The sequence below is a fragment of the Myiozetetes cayanensis genome, unplaced genomic scaffold (assembly GCF_022539395.1).
Source record: "Myiozetetes cayanensis isolate MyiCay16 unplaced genomic scaffold, myiCay2020 scf7, whole genome shotgun sequence".
Classification (NCBI taxonomy): domain Eukaryota; kingdom Metazoa; phylum Chordata; class Aves; order Passeriformes; family Tyrannidae; genus Myiozetetes; species Myiozetetes cayanensis.
This window is the reverse complement of record NW_026087964.1, coordinates 42165915-42188897: the sequence shown is the minus strand read 5'-3', so window position 1 is coordinate 42188897 and position 22983 is coordinate 42165915. Positions and strand designations below refer to the sequence as shown.

Genomic DNA, 22983 nt, shown 5'->3' with positions numbered 1-22983 from the left:
AAACACTAATGAAAATGTGGATAAAGATGATGACACTATTGACATTAGCAGAATATTCCAGTACTGTTTATTCTGACAATTGTCTTGGTTTGGTTACTTAATCAAGCTTTATCAATCGAATTAGTAACTCAGAAAACCTGAAATGAATTTGAAATGGGCTGCAGAAAAGTAAGTCTATTGAAAGGTCTAAACTCCAGAAGGAACTGGAGCAAGCACTACATATTTGGACCATTGCAGGATCCTTTAACCTCACTGTGATTAAACTACATCCATTCTTGTCTGTATGCCGCTTCTAAAACAATGATGGCAGACTTCCAAAATGATGCTTTACTCATATTAAACATTATTAACAGAGATGTTCTCAATAAAGATACATCAACCCCAGAGTCTTGTTCACTCCTTAAAATTAAAAGAAAAACTATTACGACTGAAGTTGGAACTGGGCACTTTGTATTTCTAGGATTACTAGACCTACATTTGCCAAATAACTTTATTAGGGAAGGAACCCAAAACATTTCAATTTTATAGGTGCAAGACAACATAAGTGAGGCAAAACAGTGTCATACCAAATCTTTAGATAGCTTATATCCCCACCTTTCAGAGGTGAGTTTCTTCCTTCTCTTTGAGCAAGGCCACACAGACAGCCCAGTCCCATGAATGAACACAGCATACCATGTCTTCCCCAACACACCAGGAAATATTTAGCTGCAGCCGGGCACCTGACATTTGGCCTTCTGATCCTCAGCAACTTCAGTGAAGTTGCATCCCATGCTGTGGCTGCCTCTCCAAGGAGGAGTCAACTGATGCTCCCTGCAACCATCCCTGGTGACAGGGCTGAGATCTCCACTGGTCTGTGTGCTTGAGTCTGCAACTTCAAACCATGTATCCCATAGGAACGCTCAGTGCTGGAGAGGAAGGGAGTTAAGAGGGCAACAGAGACCACTTGACTGATGGGCAAGGAAAGTGAACACACATATGTAGGTGTGCAGAAGAAGCAGTGATCCTGGAGGGCTGCTCCCCCTGTATGCACAAGCCAGCACTGCCAGTTGCTCATCAGTTTGGCTAAATGGCTCTTATAAATGTTGTCCTTATATATGCTTCAGGAGGGACAAAGCAGGAAGGTCCTACCTTTATGATTTTTTTAAGAACTGCTTTTCCTTTCTCATAAGAAAATGAATTCATTAGTATTATAGTTAATACTTAAAAATACTAATCTGGAGTTACGAGGTTGTATGCTAATTATAGAACTTTGATACCTAAAAGACAACATTGTGCTACATGAGCTACTTATTATATGGGATTATGAGCCCTAAAAAAACCCAACAAAACAAAACCAACCAAAACAACAACAACAACAACAACAACAAAAACCCACACAAAAAAAAAAAAGTGAATGATGGCAGTGGAGACTGGCTTTTAAAATTAACATGCTATTTAAACAGCACAAGAGAAGTAGAAACTAGCTATCACAAAAAGCAGTATTGTATACTGCACCTGCAAGGTATATCAAACGAACTACTTTATATTAAGAAAAGAGATTTAATTAAGCTATCAATTAACCCTTCTTCCCATATCTTGCAATACTTGGCAAAACTTACTAACAAAAATCCCTAGAGGGCACTTACCTTCCAAGACTCACATTCAGAGTTACCAAGCCAATCACACTGTCTTGCTTGCTAGTTTAATTAAAAAGAGCATAACTCCATTTTTATTAAGTAAAGTAGGCCCTCATGCAAGGTGCTCACATCATTTGAAAGTTTTATGGCAGCTGTAATTGAGTCAGAGCAGGTACTATGCATTTCAAGGAACATCACTGTACACAAGATGGCAATCGCTGTCAACCTGTATACCTACAATTTATACTAAAGCAGGTATTTTTGCCTGCAGTCTTTTTGATAATGTGCTGCCTGGGAATACAAGAAATGCGTTTTTTAGTTTTAAAAAATTGAATATACAGCAGTTTGATACTATTTTCAGTGAGGCTGAGGTATTTTCACACTGCTTCATTACCAACAGCTGATTTATTGACCCCTGTTTAAGGTCATCCACCTTGGACTTGCTGCCCCCTGTTCACCGGTCTCAAACAGCAAGGGGCCCTGAGGAATCTCCAGCACTGCAGGCTGCTGAGCAGCTTCTACTGAAATCTGGAAATTGGTTTCAACAAATTGTCCACAGGCAACGTGGGTGGGAGTGCTGGCTTCAAGCTCCATCCGCTTCCCTCCCTTATCTTGCTAAAGAGTCTTCAGTAGCTCTTAGATGGTAACGCTGCCACTGCCTCAGAAAAAAGTTTCATTTTCAGATTCAAATTGCACATTTTAAGGGCAACTTTAAACCAAGGGATCTTATGTAATGATCTTACATTATGCATTATCTGCATGATTAATAACAGCTGCAGGAACTGTTTTAAGAACTAATATTCCCTGTTCTTGCTTCCTACCAAAATCTTTATATAATTCCATTTGATAACAATCTTAATCAATGCATTTCTCTCATTTTCAAGTTAGCCATCACGAAGGCTATTAAAATCAACAAATAATCTTATTACATAAATGATGTCTCATCATACATTTTACTTACACTACATGGTAATTTAGAATTAAATAAATTAATTTAACCTTCTACCAGAAAGACATTCGTATAGTAAAGAGGCAATGCCCTGATTCTGAGAGCCAGTTCTGGCCCTGACATATTAGGACTACTCTCACACTCAGAAGGTCTCCACAAGGATATGCGCCAGTACCTACGGTTCTTACACAAACAGGCAAACAAGTAACACTTGTAAAAAATATCTAAGGATACTTGTATGCTTATTGTTAACTCTTCTACAACACCCTGCTGACAAAGGACATTTAAAATAGAAAGAAAAAAAAAGGGGGAGAAGGAGGGATTTTAAAATGTTTCATGTAGACTTTAACATATGTGACCTTTTTTACCATGTCTATAATTATCTCCAGGTTTGGTAGATTTGGAAATTGCAGGTATGCAGGAAATTCCCATTTAACATAGGCCAAACAAAAAACCAAAAACCTTTATTCTAATCAGACCATACTGCCTGTAGAGAACAGTAACAATAAAAGTGTCCTAAAGCATTTGTAGTTTGTCTTACAAAATCCCTTCAGAGGAGTGTTTGACCTCCTCTGAATGAAGGGAAGAGCAGAGGGGTTTCTAACTGTAGAAGGGGACCTTCGTTTCACAGTTTTGCACAAAACTGCTTTGAAAGATGTCCTGACTCCTCATAAGGCAAACAACTCTCTCTTCACCACGCTAGAATTTATGACAGAGTCTTTCTTTTTAATCACAATAGTCTGTGCTTGATGCTGCTCTCTTACAGACATCTCTAAAATGAACTGCATCAATCATGAGGGTACACCAGGAAGACATTCCGGATGCAAGCGAAGTACCTCCTGTCACCACTTTATCATTCTGATTAATGAGGTAAGAAAACAAGTTGCGACAACATCGCAATCTTGCAGACACATTCCTGAACTTTTCCACTGTGGAAGTTATCAGGCTTCTCAGATACCAACTTGCATTCTAATTTTAAAAAGTGTACCCATCTTACACCTTTATTTTTAAACGCAGTTTTAAGTTTTCCAGGGAAATAGCTCATCAACATTTGTTTGTATGGTGCCAAGCCTGGGTTTATATACAAAATATTTCCTTCTAGAAACACAGATTTCTAATAACTCAAAATAATTATTTTATATTCACGCTACAATGCTCTTTCTTACCCACCAAGTACCACAGAAATAAAGGTCCCTAGCCTTGACTGAAGTTTCATGCTCTAAACGAGCAAGAAAGGGCCTGTGCTGTTCACCATCCACACAGTTTGACTTCAGCCACCCAAATCATGCAGCTTCCTTGGTAATTTCATAGCATAACTAAGTTATTTAAATTCATGGTTGACAATTATGCTTTAGGGGCAAACTTAATAGACGCTGCTCCATGAAAACAAGTAACGTCAGACTGCTGACTGTAGATGAGCTAGCTGCAACTCCAGAGATAAATAAGCACAGGGATGAAGAGCTTAAACCACTTATCTAAAAAATCCTAAAACAAACAAGTAAACAAAACCAAAACCCCCTACAAACAAACAAAATTCCTAAAGATAAGGATCATGAAATGCTGTGTCCAGTGGTAATTCTACTGCCTCATCTTAAGAACACAGCCTGTAGTACTTAATTAGACTGATGAACAGGACAGGTTTAGTAAAGTAAAACTCAGGAAAACACCATGTCACAAATTTAACAGACAATGCTTCCATGAAACAACAGCTAATGGTAGGGAAAATGAACTGAACAGTTCACCAATTCAGAATCTGCAAGTCACACTGTATCTTAATTTAGAGCTCTGGTATGTCAGATGATCTCTTGGCAGGTGTAGGGGTAGAGGTGGTAAAGAACCAACTGTTTTGAGCTGTAAACCAGCAAACACAAAACCAGCTTGATTTCACAGACACAGTAGTGCTAGGGTAGAGCATCACTGGGCAAGAATGTTCATAAACCGTAGGAAATTATAAGAGTTAAAAAAAAAAAAAACCAAACCAGAAAGCGAAGACTAAAAATACTGCAAACACCAACAGAATACGCCCTCACTTGGAAAAGTTTTACTTGGGTGACAGACCCGGACTCTTCTACTCCTCATATCCAGTGAGTATTCCCTCTATTGCTTCACAGGGGGCTGTACTGTCCACTCTACTGACTACTAAATGTTTCTTTAGTAGATCTGACCTTTGAGAGACAACACAATTTTCTGCCTGCATGTCTGAACCTCAAAGACTGCGTGGCAAGGGTTGGCATCAATTCTACGCATTAACACGGTGACCCTGTTGTACTGCAAGTTGGAGTAAGTGTTGACAAATAAGGGGGCAGGAGATTTATGAGAGAAGAGCTTTTTCAATCACCTACATACCCGGAGTAGGGAAGGATGAACAGGATGACAAGCATAATTTTGCACAGAGGTAGACAAAGAAATAGCTGGAGTGCCTCTATCTCAAGGTTAAAAAAAGGCAGAACAGGAAATGCATGCTTTCACTTTTCTGCTCAGGAACTCCTCCTGGTAGCATATAGTGCCACCACAGAAACAGTAGGCACATGAAGGCCAACAGGATATGCCTAAAAAGCAAAAGAGGGTAAAGGGCAAAGACATCTTTCCTAACATGAGAGAAGCACTGCAGGACCACACAACAAAAAAAAGTTTCATCCACAGAGGCAAGCTTAAGGTGGATGTTTGAAGATGACCGCAAAAAAAACCTTACTAAATTCCAGAAGAAAAACCCCGTCTCCCTTGACCAGCAGGTTTCTTCAGACAATGACACCTGACTTGCAAAATTATAGAGATTATTATATTTACACCAGGATGGCAGATCCTTAATCCACGTAGCTAGCTCTGGAAGTTATTCTCTTAACAGTAGCTATATAAAAAAAAAGAAAATAACTCAGATTCATTATTCATTCAGGGCTAGGAGAGACACTTAAATCTTTAAATGAGAACACTGTTGATCTCTGAAGGATTTCACAAAGAATAGGTCCTGTAAATGGGGCACTAATGATCCTTGACCTCTTCCTAAACAAGAATTAAAATGCAACACCTCCTCCCTCCCCTGAAACTCTTCTGTACTTGCACGTACCTTGACCTACCACCCATTTGGCAAAATAGTTCCACAGAGGATGATGTGTCAAAAAAGCTGAGCAACCTCCCTCACAGAACCAAACTATTCTCAGAAAACAGAGCCTTACAAGAATCTCTTCCATTTCTACATGTAAATGATGAATGTTTAGCTGAGGATGGAACTGCAATATGAAAAAGAAATTCTGGAGCTTCCACCATGAAGTAGCATTTGTAGTTTTCCCAGATTCAGAAGCACAGAATGCATCTCTGGCAGCACTCAATGACAGAAGGGGATGAACTTTGAGATGGATTATCAGAGAAGCAGAGGAGTATACACCATTTCTTTGGTGATAGATGCTGGGAATGCTTTGGTGACAGCTGAGGGAATAGTGGCTTGCTGAGCTACGGAGAGAAGAAATTACAGTAAAGAGCCACTCGTCTTCTCCTAAAGGAATGTTGCTGATGTTACTGAACACTTGAAAGGAGATTTATGCTGCCTTGAAAGACATGGTAGAACACTACACAGAAACTACTTAGAGTATCATTGTGTCCAGCATGGCCATTTTTGTTGCTTCTTTTCATCACCTAGAATCCATCAGAAATTCAAGTCTGAGGTGAGGCACTGAGGCATGACTGGCTCTTGCTGAGGCCAAGGTGAGAAGAAGAAACTGGGCCAGCAAGGTTAACTGAAGTCATCAGAGGGTATTCAAACCTATAGTAGTCCAAAGAGCAGCTGGTAACACCCACCAGCCAGAGAACAAACTCATCTGGACTGGTGGAATGAGAACACAGGCACACAGGATTTTCTCAAGGCAACAGCTGGCAATTCTTATTTGTTAAACTGCACACTGGAAGCTGTGATTCAAGTTTAGTGCACAGGGAAGAACAGATGCTACTGATGCTGGCCTGAGCAATGGGGCCCACGGAGTGAAGTTTCTGCAGTTTTTGAGAGCACATTAGTGCCAGGCAGCACAGTTTGCAGCCCAAGTCTCAACCCATCAATCCTGTCAAGCTGCAAATGCTTATCAGTCCAGGAGAGCAAGATGAGGTAACTTCCTCTCCTCTTCCAGCACCATGTATTTTTATCCATGCTGTCAGGCAGTGTCAGAAGCCTTAGAATTCTGTTCTTTAATTATTTGTTCAGGCTGCTGTTCCTGCTTTTTAAGGAAATATTTTTGTTTTGTTCTGGCAGCACAAACAAGCGTTAACAAGAGGTTCCTGTCCAAACAGTCACGCCAGATAACTGGAGAAGGCCTGCATACCAACATTAAAGCAATCTGAAGATGATGCACACTGGAACATCAGGGAACCAAAACTGCTGGGTCTTTTTGCTGTTGCAGTCTCCTTCCACTTGCTATCATAATCTTCAGAGTCATGGAATATCCTACGTTGGAAGGGACCCATAAGGATGATCAAGTCCAACTCTTAGCCCTGCACAAAACAGCCCCAAGAGTCATACCATGTGCCTGAGAGCATTATCCAAACGCTTCTTGAACGCTGTCAAGCTTAGTGCTGTGACCACTTCCCTGGGGAGCCTGTTCCAGTGCCCAAAGACCCTCTGGGTGAAGAACCTTTTCCTAATATCCAACCTAAACCTCCCCTGACACAACTTCAGGCCATTCCCTTGGGTCCTGTCACTGGTCACCGCAGAGAAGGTATCAGGGTCTGCCCTTTCTCTTCCCCTCACAAGGAAGTTGTAACTGCAATGAGGGTTCCCCTCAGTCTCCTCTTGTCCAGGCTGAACAGACCATGTGTCCTCAGCTGCTCCTCATACGGCTTCTCCTCCAGACCCTTCACCATCTTTCTTGCCCTCCTTTGGACACTCCTTAATAGCTTAATGTCTTTCTTATATTGTGGTGCCTAAAACTGCCACAATATTCAAGGTGAGGTGGCCTCAGTGCAGAGCAGAGCAGGACAATCCCCTCCCTCAACCAGCTTTGCCTGATGCCCCCCAGGACACGGTCGGCCCTCCTGGCTGCCAGAGCACTATGACTCATATTCAACTTGCCATCAACCAGGACCGCAAGTCCCTTTCCACAGCACTGCTTTCTAGCATCTCATTCCCCAGTGGGTATGTACATCAACCTTTTTCCCACTACTGTCAATTACAATCTTCTATTTCCCTTTTCTTTTTACATATCTTATTATTTTTACCACTTCTCACATTCCATCTTTACATATTTACTTTGCTTCGCCTCCTTCCCCTTTCAACTAGAAAGTTTAGTTTGTAAGATTTTCACATTACTAAGAAAGAAAAGCTTCTTAGAATACATTAATTTGACCATTCTCTTAACTAATATGAATTCAAATCAGCATTTAACTCATTTTATTGAAACAGGGGTCAGAATGAACTCTGTTAAGAACAACACTTGCAAATTGATTGCATTTCAGCTCCAATGCTCCGTATAAAATAAGTATTTATACGTTATAATTTGGAATCAAATTAAAACATTAAATATAAAATAATTCATAAAATTAAATACACAAAACGTTCTTTTTGCATTACAGTGATAATTTACAAATTTTAGAATTTAACGCCTTTATAATCCAGTCAAACAGACTTCACTGTTCCTTTGAAGAGAAGCCTTGGAAAATACAGGAAAAAGGCAGAGAATTTATCTTGTACTTCCAATTGAAAAGTTACGGTTATTAGAACATGAATATTCTAAAGAATTTAATCTGTAAGAAATAAGTTTCTTTTATAAGTAGACACATATTACTTGGAAAAGACTAATCAAATCACTTCAATTTTCTTGTTCATCAATGACACATCTATCATCAATTACAATGCCCTATTTTGGCACTTTTCTCCCCTTTTATCACTCATCTGCTGCCTCCTCAGTCAACTTAAACAATACTTTCAGAAATGGTTATGTAAATAGACCTCTTCTTGCACAAAAGTATTTGCAGTTCTTTTCATTTAGAATTAAACTGATCCTCCAAATTATCCATACAACCTCTAAAGTCAACTATGGGTTTGTATGAGCAACTGATAACTGATGTGCTGAGAGAAATCAGACAGCAAGGGTAGAAAACACAAGGGCTTTGGGTGACTTAAGAGGTGAAATGTTTGGATGCTATCAGTGCCTGTTCTACAGAGAAGGTGCCTAGGAAAGCCACAAGGGTAAATGCAACTCCTTTGCTGGTATCAAGTGACACCTGATGCAAAACCTTGCAGTAGAAGTTGTCTTTAATAGCAGCTATAACATAGTCTCATCTACAGGGTAAATGCTTCCTAAAATAATCCAGCATGATGCACTAACCTTCAGAAACTGAAGCAGTGAAAAAAAAAATGGCAAGATTTTTAACAATAAGCTAAGAGTGGTAGGCAAGAGAATTATGTCCTTGCAGAGAGTATAAAAACTACTAACAAAAGCAATACTGGAAATGCCGTGCTAAAGCATACCTTCTGTTGGGAAGGGTTTGATATAGTGAAGAAAGCCAGCATGATCAACAGCAAGCTAAAAGAGTTTACTAGAATTAAGAAGACATCAATCAAAAAGCCAAATTTACAAGCTGAAGAAAATAACAAGGACCACAAATTCCAGCAGTTTAGAGGTAGAAATACAAGTAGACCTTCACTTAAGATTATCTTGGTACATGAAGATGTGAAAGTTGCAAACTGATCATTAATGCACATTTTGGGGAACTACATACAGGCCTGTTATGTTGATGTCTGTATAAGGAAAAATACAGGATAATAACAGCTAGAATTAGTAAACACAATCTGCTTGGGAAGAGTCAAATAGTGCTAAGGAGAGTTCCACCTTTAAAACTCTTGGAGTTTTCTGAAGCAGTCAACAAGCATGTGCATAATGTTAAGCAAACTGATAGAGGTTACATGGGTACTCAACAGGTTTTAAGTAAATACTTGCCAATGGTTTATATGGAAGATGACGTTAGGTCATCTTCCAGAGATGGGAAACAGTGTACAACTAAATGATAGATGCCACAACAGAGGAAGGCCACAAAGTACTTTAATATCACATTCAAAAGTGAAAAGCAACATGAAAGCAGAAGAGTTTACTTCTCAGTACTTTTCATGTTCACATATAGGGATTTTGAGAGAGAAGTGAAACCAATCATAGAAATAGCACCTACAGTATTCACTATAGTCAACCATCAACAGAAGCCAAATGCATCCAGTCCATGGACATTTCAACTCAAAATGTAACCTCAGCAAGCTCTGTGAAGGAAAGGGCTCCACTCTCAAGATCACGGTAGAAGAAATATCATCAGTACTCGACTTCTGGATGCTCTGTGTTAGAGCCAAATCTGGAGCACAGCTTTGAGTTAATGTACATAAAATATTACATGGCAGCTCTGCCCAAGTCTGCCAGTTTGACTTGTGTTCTCTTGACAGTAGATGGATAATAGCATAATGCAAGAAGTCATCTCCTGTGTGAAGCTAATCATCAAGGGGAAAACAGTTCAGGTATAAAAAAAAACCCCATACCTTTAAAACATTTGAAGGTTGCCTGAGAAGCACACTGATCAAGAACTAAAGCATAAGATTTCCTGAATTTTACAGAACAATACAAAGAGAACGACTACAGAGAAAACAATTTCTTTCCAGTCCTTCAGTGCACAATTTCTGTTTGTGGACATGATAGACTACACTTCAAATAACAGGTGAAAGGATACTCACTGAAATGTTTGAGGGAAAATGTTTAAGATCTCATAACAGAAACTTAGAGCAGATGGATCAGTTTTACATCTTATTCAAAAGGTATCATCTTTGGCTATAGAGGGTTTTAAGTGACACCAGGGATAGAAATTCAGCCAAGTTATCTACACTTTACAAAGTCTGCAGAGGGATTATTGTGCTACTCACTTTGACCACACTTGGCTGATGAAATAAGATGGGATCACAGCACAAGAAAGTGCATAAGTTGTCACTATTTCTAACACGCATGAAACCTGGGAACTATCTTTTTTTTAATAAACAAAATGGTGTTTAAAAGGCAAAATATAGTTGTGGTCATTTCTGAATGTTCTTTTTTATGTGTACTGCGCTGGTCACTTCTGCACTAGGCCCAACTCAAACATTACAGCACTTGCTTTGTAATCTGTTTGTAATGTTGCAAATGTCATCTTTTTTTACAGTGCACTATTAACTAAATCCAGAAAGTACCTCTAATTTTGGATGCAGAATTCAATTTAAAATATTTAACCCGGCCTAGTGAAACATATACCTGCCCATGGCAGGGGGATTGGAACTAGATCTTTAAGGCTGCTTCCAACCCAGGATATTCTATGATTCTATTTGTCAATCTACATACTCACACTCCTAGATATACCCTTGATACATGTGTTTCACGAAACACATACAAGATCAGTGCCAGCAAAGACCGCAGCGTGTATAAGCCATCAGCCAGGGCCAGCTTTACACTAGCAAACATCAGCTAACAGAGCACGTGGTTATCACTTATTTCAATAACTGCAGCTCCACAATACTGTAATCATGCATCATGGATCTTCTGGCTCATATTTGCAGGACCACAAAGGAAGGACCCAAAATCTGCACCTTTCCCACCCACAAAAGCAGTGCTATTACTTCATCAAAACCAAGCTGACATTCATGTTAGTAAGCAGCAAGTGAGCAGATTTAGCAAGGGCTTGCCCTTCAAGTTATTATGGAATAACTATTTTGGATTCGTAGAGCTGTCTTTTTGCTGAAATAAAATTACATTTTTTAGTTAAACAATTTTTTATATTTTTGTTTTATTAGATTAATTAAGGAGAAAGTACTCATTCTGAACCAAGAATCTACAATCAACTGTTACTCTGTATGCTGTGTGATTCCATCGCTCCTCTCCTTTGCACTCGTTATTTTTTTGTTGTGGATATGCCTTGAGAGTAGTCTATATTAAGACACCACATAAACAAGGTATACCAGCAGAAAAAATTCATAAAATTTTGAGAAAGATGAAATGTAGATTGTGACAATAAATATTACATGTGACAAAAAAATCCAAACACACATGTAGAGTCCATACTGAGATTCAGACATACCCTTAAGCATGACAAAAAAGGCTTTGCATCAGGTATCTGCTCACAAGCCTTTTGCTCAAATATGCAGCTTTCATCTGTACAAAGGTATATTTTCACAAGATAATTTCTTCCAAAACATATTCCATACTCATCTGAATATAATCTCTATGACATAGATCTACCGAACAAACAGACCTGTACGTTTATGTGGTATTAATTTTCATTCCTATCTGTAGCACAAGAAGAACACACATAACTGTAAAGGTTTACAGTTTCACTAGCATACACTGTGTTCACATTTTGCAGTACAAGGCATTTTTCTTCAGTCCTCAGCTCCTAAAGCCAAGATGATTACAAGAGAATCTAAACCTCTGCCCAGGTCTGTAGGTTTAATAACTGTAAAGAAAGAGCTTTCGAAAATATGGATCAATTGTTCCATACAGACTCAGAAACTGGAAGGCATACCAATTTTCTTTCAACCTGCAGGATTTTTCATGAAAATGGCTGCGAACCATCAGAATTCTGGCACAGGGGCTGGCAAATTCACTTAACCAGCAGCAAACTGGAGACTCCCTGGTAAGAGGAGACATAACTCACCTGATCTTGTTAGAATTCAATTTCTATTTATCAGCCCTTTGTTTACAGGCTGATCTCTCAGTAGAGAGAAAGAAAGAGGAAGCAAGAGCAGGAATCTGCAATTCCACCCAATATAATGTTACCTGGTGTCAGAGATGTGCCATAGCAAAAGCTGAGGGGCACTTGGTCCTCTTCACAAAACACACACATGCAAGACTCTGCACTGGTTACTTCAGGCCAGGGATGCTGGTACTCAGCACTGCATTGCAGAACTTCTCAGAGCTGCACTTGTTACATCTGTGCCCTGTGTCACTGAACCCGAATCATGCCACGCATGAGAAAAATAAACATCTCTATGGCAAGAAGGAATGGTCAGAAGAAATAGCCTCAATCAAACCCAAGAGGTAAGTATGTCTCCTTGACTCACAAAGTTTAATGAAAAGGCCTGATCCTGATATTCTGGATCCAGGGTTGTCTACAGCTGGTTTGGAAAGGCATGACAACAAAGGCATTGCAGAGGCATAATACCAAGTAAGTAAGGACTGGTACTGTGAGCTATTAGTGACTGAAAACTGCTAATAAACAAAGAAAGGGGAACTACAAGTCAGAAGACCACAGTGAAATTAAGTGAAGCAGGACCACGTGAATGCTAGAAATGGCCTTTTAATTATTAATTTATCAAGTTTTTTTCCATGGGATCACTACCTTATCCACAGTGCTGGATGGTCCTGTGCTTGGAAAAACTGAGATGCATTAGTTCCTAGTTTCTGAGGAGCAAGACAGTGAGGGAAGGTGCAAGAAAAAAACAAACAGTGTAGCTGTGGAGGAATTGCATTCTGTGCTGCCTTCTGATAGTAATTCTTGCCTCGAGATGAACTAGTACCAAAGACCAAGCTGTCACAGGTAATGCTATTGTATTCTGTTTTTCATAGGGTTGATCCAAAATGTAAACAAAAAATGCAGCTGCAACAAATCAATGGAAACTTCGAAGTAAAGTACAAAGTGTGCATTTTATTTTTCAGAATAATAATTTTTCTATGCTCCAAAGAGCTCAAAATATCAGATATTTGCACTACTTCAAGAGGTGAACTTTGAAAAGAGGACCAAACAAACTGGTTTTTCGAGTAACAACTGGAGGAGTTGGGTTCTCTTGCAAGAAGAAAAGATTTTATTCAACTGATACCTGAGTACTTTAGTGCCAGCCTGATCTGAGCACGTGTAATGCAGTACAGGTGCAGCATATTATATACCAGCAAAAATCCAACTTCAAAACAAACCCCAACTTCCTATTGCTAATTACCATGTCAGCTGGTAGTTCACTTTGGAAAGCTATCAAGAGCAATGTGGGAAGACTTGTCTTGTAGAAAAGAGTTCTCATCTGAATTGCTAAAACCAATGCCTCCTTATTAGCTCAGATGCTTCTACATTTTTAAAATGGAGGCAACATCAATTCCTTCCTGAAACACCTTTCAAGTGTTCACAACAGCTTTCCAAAGGAAATGAGAGAGCTAAGAGCTTCTACTCAATCGGCAAGCATGACACATTCGATTTTAAACCTGTCTCTTGCCTACTGAAGCAGTGACTGTTGTAAGAAGTCAGAAATGTTAGTTTCCAGCAGTAGAAATAAACCTGGCGATTTAAATAGTCAAAAAACAGGTTCTGAAAATTCACTCACAACTGAGTCTTGAAAAAGATACCCCCTGAGAAAAATATTTGAGGGAAAACAACAGGGGCTGTAAAGCTGTGGCGCCTTGGCTTTTTAACAGTACGAAATTCAATACCATCTGCTAACTTCAACACTATAGCTTGTCTTCTAAAAGTCATTACTTCTACAGATTATGTAAAGACCAAAGAGTCTAGCAGAGCTCACAGGCAGGACTCAGTGAAGTTTCCGACCCATCGGGAGTAACACAGGTGCCATGCGTTTTGTACAAGGTTCTGTTTTGACAGAGCAAATACTTTGCAAAGCAACGTGAACAAAAGTGACGTAACACGCCAATTTTGTGTTACAAAGACCACCACATCCTAACAATTCTGTGAGCTTTCAGTCTCCTGTTTAAAAACAGAAAATCAAAGCAAGACTGTCACGAAAAAAATATTATTATATTTCAGCTCAAGCATTGCTTTTTAAAAAGCAAATAGGACAATTTCAAAAGAATAGTTTTTGTGAAATCCTACCTTTGTGTAATACTCATTTGCATACACTGTACTATATAGCTCAGTACTCATGCACTATTATTTGTGCCCTCATATGTATTCAACAGGCACATAAGCCAGTTCTTACTCTAAAAATCAATCATTACCCAGCTCAATGAAATCATTGTTCCTGAGATATTATTGTTGATTTTCCTTGGTCTTCAAAACAAACCCCCACAAATTACCCAGGTCCGTGGTATGGAGGAATGCTTTAGCTGACATATAAAATTGCTCTTTGTTTTGCACACAATCCTTCATTTTTCACTCCAGAAAATAATTTCCAAAGTAGAAACAGAGAATAAATTCCCTCTTCAGATAACAGCTCAGAAGGTTCAGTAACGTGAGCATTTCTACAATACCCATAATCTCTCTAAACAGTGACCTGGAGAGGAAGAAGGAAGTTCAGTTTTCATTCCTATTCATTTTTGACCTCTATGCTAAATGAACACATGGAGCAATGGTTATGAGCACCAGCTGTAACTCTTTTAGCAGCAAGGAATCCTGTCCAATAGGAATCAGACCCTGGCTGTCAATACTTCTCAAAAAGGCTACAAGCAGCACCCAGAATGCAGTAAGTCTTTTTTATTTCCATCCTGAGCTGGTTTCAAATCAGCAAGATACTGTCAAGAGCTTTCCACCTCTCTTACCTGTTCTATGAAGCACAACCTCAGAGCAAATGCGGTATATGATAAATCCAGAACTCCAATGTTAGTATACATGGGACACAGAAAAAATCCCCAGGGGGTGGGGGAGGGAGGGAGGGGAGAAAAGGTAAACTACATACAATTGCACCCAAAGTATGAAAAAAACCCCAACCTACCACCACCTGCTAATACAGAAAAACTGTACTGGAACTCAATTTCTTCACCAACAAAGCTAAATGTTTCACAGCAGTGCTGGACATCTCAGAAAACCAAGGAATGCACAAACTGGAGAAAGGGTTTGTGGGTATAGCTGTACTGCAGAGTAAGCATGATGCTGGAGAATCTCGGGCCAATCCGCAGCGTCTGCACTTCCTGGTCCTGACAGCTGCATTAACTCTGTGGCCCTACAGTGTCCTAAGTTTGAGGCTTGAATACTCAGAGGATCTTCAAAAAATAATTACAAAAAGCATCATGGAATGCAAAAGGCTACTTCCAAAATGGACAAATTCTCAGCTAGTGTGAATCACCATAGGTCAACTAGAGGCAGCTACACCAGCAGAAACTTTCATTTACAAGAATGCTCTACTGTAGGCTGAAAGGTTCACTTAATTTGCAGCACAGCTTAAAATGATTAAACACCAAGTGATCTTGCACTAGTACAAGACCTGAAAGCTTTGCTTTACAAATTAAATACTTAACAATTATATACCACACTTGCTACAGAGCATTACTTCATCTTCCACAGCTTGTACACATATGGTGGGGGAAAAATATATCTGGTGGACATCCTTTTTAAAAAGCTAATTAACATCAATGGCAAGTCATCTTAAAAGGAGTTTCAATAACCAGTGTACTTAGCAACAACCAAACACAAAACCATATTTCCAGAGTGTCCACACTCATGAGCTTTAACTGCAATATGCTTTCTAAGCTTTGGGCATAAATTTTCAAACTAATTCAGAGGCTGCAATAACAGATAAATACCTTCTGCTAGCTTAATATGAATTTTAAAAGCTTAATTTTTTAAAATAATTTTTACTTCAAAATGATAAATATTCAAGAAAACATCTGCAAGGGCTTATTCCTCACACTATTGACAGAAGTCATAACTCTGCATTTGGCCTTAGATCAACAGTGATAGGGACTCAATTACTCAGTAACGCACTGCTGTATTCCACCATGTTTAATTTTAACACTGTGCACTATTAACACCTAAATACGCTCTTATTTGAATGGTAAAGTCTTGAAAAAAAGAAATTGCATAAATATGGGCAATATGTTTAATCCTATAACACGAAACGTGTTTCATCAGTTCCAATACTGCTAAACTACATAAAGCCCTTGTTCATTTACCTGTCCTCAGATCATAAAATTACTTGTTTTCAAAACCTGGAAGGTGTATAAAATTTCAATGAGTGATAAGTGTAAACAAGCAAAAAACTGGTTGGGTTTTCTGTCACATAGTATGTATCATAGGCATTACAACTGAGAAAATATTTTAATATGTGTATAAAAAAAATAGGAATTTCTGTACAGTGGAGCTGTATTTTTTATATTCAGCAACAACATACTTTTTAATCAAAAGGAAGCATAAACTGGCCTATCTTCATTGATTTCAGTGGAACTGGGCTTTTCCACAACAGCTCCAGAATGGGTGGAGGTTTATACTATGCTCGAACATGCTCCACCAAAATAAAGAAAACTACAAAAGAAAACACTACTATGCTTTTCTCTCCAAAAGTGAGAGGTACTGTTACATGAGAGAGACTTTTTTAACAGATGCCTATTAAGAACATTCTGGTACACAGCAAAAAAAAAATAAAAATAACCAACATTTGTAAATCCAACGGTCTAGACAGACTATCATCTTGATGCCTAAAACATCAAAAATCATAGGATCTGCTTCTCGCTCCGTATGTTCTTCCCTCCTCCAGTTTCAGCCTAATCCTTAATTTAACTCATTTAAACATCCCTGCCAGAGCAAGTCAAAACAACACCACCATATTTAAGAAAATGCAGAAGGTGTTCAGCATAGCAATACAGTGCCAGTCTATGTGGCAGGGCAATAGGAGCAAAGCCGAGTATCAACCACCTAGCTCAATGTTCAAATACGAACAATAACTTTCCTCCCTTAGTTATTTTATTCATCTGCAACAGTATATTTTGGTTTTCTTACAAAAGGTCTTAAAGTTTCATTTTAGATGTACACCAGGGTTTGATATTTAAAAGACATACACGGAAATCCACGTCTGCTAACCTGTCACAACTGCCGGTGTCAAGTATAACAGCATTTCATTTTACAGTGAAAAGGCATCATAGGTTTTCCCCCCACACTCTCTTGGTTTATACACCTATGCTTACCAATATGTTTAAATTGGCCTTTCTTGAATAACTGAAACATGAAGCAGGCATTAACTTACCTTACGCCCATCACTTGCATGGCAGTTCACATTTAAAGGAGTCAATAAAGCCATCAGTTTTTCTTCATTACCACTCCTGTAAATGGGGAAGAGAAGATTGTGGAAAAGGGGAGAAAAAAGGACAGAGCTCTCTGATATCCTGATTCTTAGCAAGTATTTTGCAAAGTATAATATATTGAAATATGTACTCTGCCAGGGAGAATGTCAAATGGCTAAAGAATCTTCCAAAGATTTAAAAACCAAGGGTAAATACTGAAAAGAATACTAGATTTGCAATTAAATGCATTACAAAAGACCATGCATAAACACCTCAATTTCTCCCCTTAACCTCATTCTTTATTTCCTTTATCTAATTTTATGGATCCTCTGAAAGCCATTTGCTGAAATAAATGTTCTGGATTTAACATATTTTCATAGCATATGGCCCATAACATTTCAAACAACTATATACCAATACCCAGAAATTTTTCAGAAGGGTTAACAGTCTATATAAAATGGTCTTGTGCAGTCAGAAGGAAAGATGAAAAGCACGTTTGCAATATATGACTGAACTTTACACCTTTTGTATAGGCTTCCATATGCTCTGTTCTGATAAAGCCTATTTTCAAAATACATCCTATGGCAGCAGTAAAAACCAAAAGAAAAGAAAGATTCCAGTATTTAAATTGCCCCTAAAAAGAACAGTCACAAAACGATAAAGAGGATTTAAGCAGCTTAAAGCAAAAACTCAATATTAACCTTATAACCACCATAGTGGGGGATTTCAATTACATAAACAGGCTTTTATATTTGTACCAGACTGTAAAGTCTGGAGAGATTTATGCTAATGAAGTGGCTTGCTTGCATCATTTCACGGAAAGGGAATGACAAAACATTACTATTTTAAAAATCCCTTTTTCCTCGCCTGTTTCCACCCCCAAAATATGCTTTATATTCTAAGCAGCACTCACCTAGCAGCTTCCAGGAGTTCGTCCTTCTTGTATTCACCTAAATGATTGCAAAATATCATGCTGTTAGCATTTGGCAGAAGACAGATTAAGAAATGCAGTAGGAAGCAAATACAGAATTAAAACAGAGAAGAGGAGAAAAAAGCCCACACCCCGCTGGGTGATGGAGCTGTGACGTTAGCCAGCTTGTGGAGGCAGCATCACCAGTACCTTGGAGACGGGCAGCAAATTGACGCATCTTCTTGTCCAATCCTCAGATGGAAAGGCTTTCTTCGGACAACCAATGACTGCGAAATCTTGTGTCCAGAAACACAGTCCCGCTGATAACAGCATGTCAGCTGAAGACAATGTCCCCACCCCCTGCCCTATTCAGTATGTCACATTATACTTGGGAAGCATAATAAATTCCAAGACAAAGCAAGGCAGTGCGGCTTTTGAAAAGGTACAAATTACTGATCACCAAAAGCTCTCACCTGCATATTTGAATGGTAAAATTAGACTTTACCAAGTTCTTTAGAAGAGCAGGGATTATTAAAAAAAAAAAACAACACCACAGATATTATATCATCAGCCACTTTGCACATATGAAAATACAAAAATTACATTTGAAATAAAAGCACAGACAAAAGAGGATGAACTCTTCAACAGATTTTGTTATGACACTGAGATTAGAGATAACCAATAGTAATGTTAAAGCAACATTTATATTTGAAATTCTTACTAAAAATAGACAACTCACAGGGATTGTTGCACCACAGGGTTAAAACTGCATGTTAATATATTAAAAAGAGCATGGGACAAAATAACCTGTGAAAGTAAAACAGTATTCTACAAAGCTGAATCATGAGGATATTGTGCAATAAAAATGGAAGGGAATTTCAATGCTGAAATTAGCTTTTCAGAAGCTTTAAAAAGTCACAGAGTAAAGGGTTTCCTATAGTCAAAAGGTACACGGCTTGAAAAACATACTGTATTACCATCTGCCAGAGAATTAAAGCCTCTAACCACAATGCTATAAAAAAAACAGGAAGAAGAAGCTATCATGCAAGAAATAAAAACCTTTGTGCTGCCTCCTATGTGTAATTGTAATAAGCCTCCAGAGAAACTCATTACAGGTGAGGAAAGCCACTGGGCCATGGAAAATGCCAGATAAGACTGCAGGTAAGCTGGAAGGTTCATCTGAAAACAACATCCCTCTACAAAGAACATCTCTAGGCTGTGGGAGGAGGGTGAGTCCTCATCCATCAAAAAGGGCTTGGTATTCCCCTCATCACAGCTCCTCCAGTTAACAGCAGAGGGTGACATGAACCACAAAACCAGCCCTCTCCTTAAGCAGCCCGGTTTATTTCAGCATCCTGCCTTCACCCAAGGGTAAGGAGGAAGAGGGTGAGTATACACAACCATGCACTTCTGCCCCATTTCCTTGGATGTAGCTAGGGAATTTTCAAAGGCAGCATCTGCATCTCATCACACTGGCGATTCTTTCTTTAACAAGTGTGTTTAATTGCTTTCTGAAACGTGTTCAGCTTTGGGAATTCACAACAACCTGCAGCAAGGAGTTCCACCATGCAACTGCCTCTCACATAATGGATCTCTTAGCAGAGCAGTTCTGTGTTGCTGTACCCCAGTGATGGAGCAGGTAAGTTCAAAGCAAAGGTGAAATGGCATTTCAAATACAGGCCATGAAGGTTAATTTCGCTTTTGAAAGAATTTGTATGTCTGTCGTAAGAAAAGACTTCATTACAAAACAAGTAAAATGACACGGAAATATGACTGCCTTTGACTTGCTACCACTCTCCAACTTCATCAGAAAGAGGTCCTGACCACCATAGGCAAAAGCCTTTTCTAAGCTATGGTACACGTTCCCCTTTTTTTATTTTAATGAAGATAAAATACTGGGCACAGTTGTGAGTGTTTCAAATCAATGGTAAGTGAAAAGCTCTGGTCAGCATGTGAGGAGGAAAAAGACCTTTTATTACTACTGCATTACTTGTGCAACAATCTCAAACAGCTGGATTTCTTGAAGTGGAGTTATTGGCCTGTATTATATCAACACTTTAGGGATCTAACCAGATTACAAAACCTGTTTGCACATTCTGGTTTGAATACTATTAGGTTAGACAAGTGTAATAACATTTTTCCTTCATGCTCAGTAAGTTGGTATTTTAAAACACAAAAGCCCTTTCCTCAACTACCTTGATTAGCAGAAGCATTAATGACCAACAGAAATGGAAGACTGTGGCTCTTGATTTAGAAATATCCCACTGTGTGCCTAATTAAGTCACTTACTTTCACTAAGCAGTACTTTTTTTTTTGCAAATCAACACCTAAAATTATATAAGCACTTAGAGCACGCCATCGGCCAAGTGCACTCCATGGGCTCTGTGAGATAAAGAGGAGCCCCTTGACCACTTGAGCTGTCAGCTGGTGGGATACCACAGAGCCCAGAGAGGTCTGGCTGATGGTTTTGGGGAGAAGCAGGTGACACTGCCCGCAGGACCGACTGCTGCTGGCACAGGCTGAGCTCCCACCAGAGGGCTCTGCCAACACAACCAAAGCCGCTTGGCTACGAAGCTTATCAAAGGCCATCCTGCAGCAATTGGCCACAGCTACCTAATAAAATATTCATTTGCAAAGCATTTGAAAACAAACCATGTGTGCTTGGGCAGAGATGAATGTCAAGTTCTGAGCTGAAGTACAGGAATACAGACCATCAACCTCACATAATACTTCTGTTGAAAGAACATCAAACTGACTTTAACTAAGCTCATAACACAATTTAAAAAGCTCCTTTGGGCAAGCTAGGATTTATAGTACTGCAAAAGGGCATCTGCAGAATAAAGTGCAGGTAACAGCCTCAATTAGTCTTCCAGGTCTCTTAGTAGTTGCTAGTTTTGAGAGAAAAACATCCTTCCAATTAGAGTGTCAATACAGAGGATTTTTGGCAGTAATATTTTAGACAGCACAAAGTTTTTCTGCCAGAGGTGTGAAAGTTAATGTTAGACCTTTCCACAGAAGACCAAAACTGAAACACAAGGCTGCAAACAGTTTTCATCTCATTGCTGTCCTGCCCCTCTACCATATATCAGCTCAATCTGTCCTTGCTCAACCTGTCCTATCTGTGTTTTATGGCAAGCCCAAACAATTCACAGCCATACCACCAGATGCATCCTGCCACGCAAGGTAGGTGAGAATTTGCCTGCCTTCTCTGTACAAGAGCGACCACTGACAGCCCAGAAAGACTGCCTCTTCTTGGCCCAGCAACCCACACAGACAGCACTGGACTAGCTCACTTCTGCATGCTGGGTAGCCCAGATGCAGTTGTCCAGTGAATTTTTGAAGGCAAAGACAGGGTGTAAAACCGAGAGCAGAGAACACTATACCAAAGCAGAGTCCCTGTTCCTATATTGTCAGACAAAAGCTGGTAGGTAAGCAGAACCAGCTCAGTGTCTGGTGTTCATGGCACGTGATCAAGTTCACTGCTTACAGCTTGCTCAGTATCCTTTAAACCATGAAGTTCTCTACTTGGTCCCAGCTGCAGATCACCAGTGCTGTTCCATTTACACTGGAATAAGAAGGTCACCACTGGTAACCACAGATAATCAGTGTTTCAAATCACAGTTACCACCAGGCAATTAACTAGTCCTATCTCTGTTCCCCTCCCAGGAGAAAACCAATTATCTCCAAGACCTGATCAGCTGCTGCTACTGAGCCACTGCTGTACCTGGCCCTAGAAGCATTTTGCAGTAGCTGATTACCAGCAAACGCTTATTAACTATCAGACATCAGTGGCTGCTTGCACCTGGTGGTTGAGCAGATCAGTAGCTGGAAGCTCAATTGAGATCTCAGTGCAAGACAGAAGACCTTGCCTTGCACCGAGACAACCTGCTGGTCAGCAGCCACTTTGAAGCCATCCACGATAGATGAAAGGCACCGAAAAAGAGCGGAGCGCTGAGCTGGAGGCAAACGTAGACACATGCAGGAACACTGTATTTGGGAGAATGAAAGACAGCTGTGCACCAACAGTGACAAGCTGAAATCTTTACAGGCTCCTAATATCATTCTTTCATTTGCGCTTTCCAGCTTAATGATAAAAGCTGCAGCCAGAAAAGCACCACCAGCCTGTTGCAGACAGTCTCCATGAGCCCTCCTCTACCATTAACCTGTTCTTCCTGATTCCCATTTACAGGATGCCATCTTCCTATTTTTGTGAGTATCGATGCCACATAATTATGTGGTGTTACATGGGGTCACACTAAAGGGCAGCGTCAATCAATTCCATTATTTGAGAGTTACAAGGAATAATCAGTAAACCCACTTCAGCTTTAATTCACTAGTAAACTTTAATTCTAAGCTTATTCGATGAGTCTGAAATATGATCATCATATACAGATGTGTTCAAGACAGAAAAAGAAATCCCAAATTCTGGGGAAAAGATAACATAATCAATTAATCTGTACAGAGAAATAACCCTATTTCACTCTCTCCCAAAATCCTGAAATTTTTTTTGAATACTGCAAGCTGAAAAACTTATCTGAATGCATGGCATAAACTAACAGTGCTTTTTCCATGCATCTACACTCAAAACCAAGGTGA

At 39.4% G+C, this 22983-nt stretch overlaps 1 protein-coding gene across 1 annotated transcript in view; it reads right to left on the bottom strand.

Annotated features, from left to right (window-relative positions):
* The window catches only part of TNKS (tankyrase), a 136458-nt gene that overhangs the window by 46168 nt on the left and 67307 nt on the right, over nt 1-22983 (bottom strand). The window contains exons 4-5 of the mRNA XM_050338714.1: nt 18391-18427; nt 17441-17516 (exon numbers count right to left, since the gene is read on the bottom strand). Of these exons, the coding sequence (XP_050194671.1) occupies nt 17441-17516; nt 18391-18427 (113 nt within the window). The remainder of the gene's footprint in view (nt 1-17440; nt 17517-18390; nt 18428-22983) is intronic.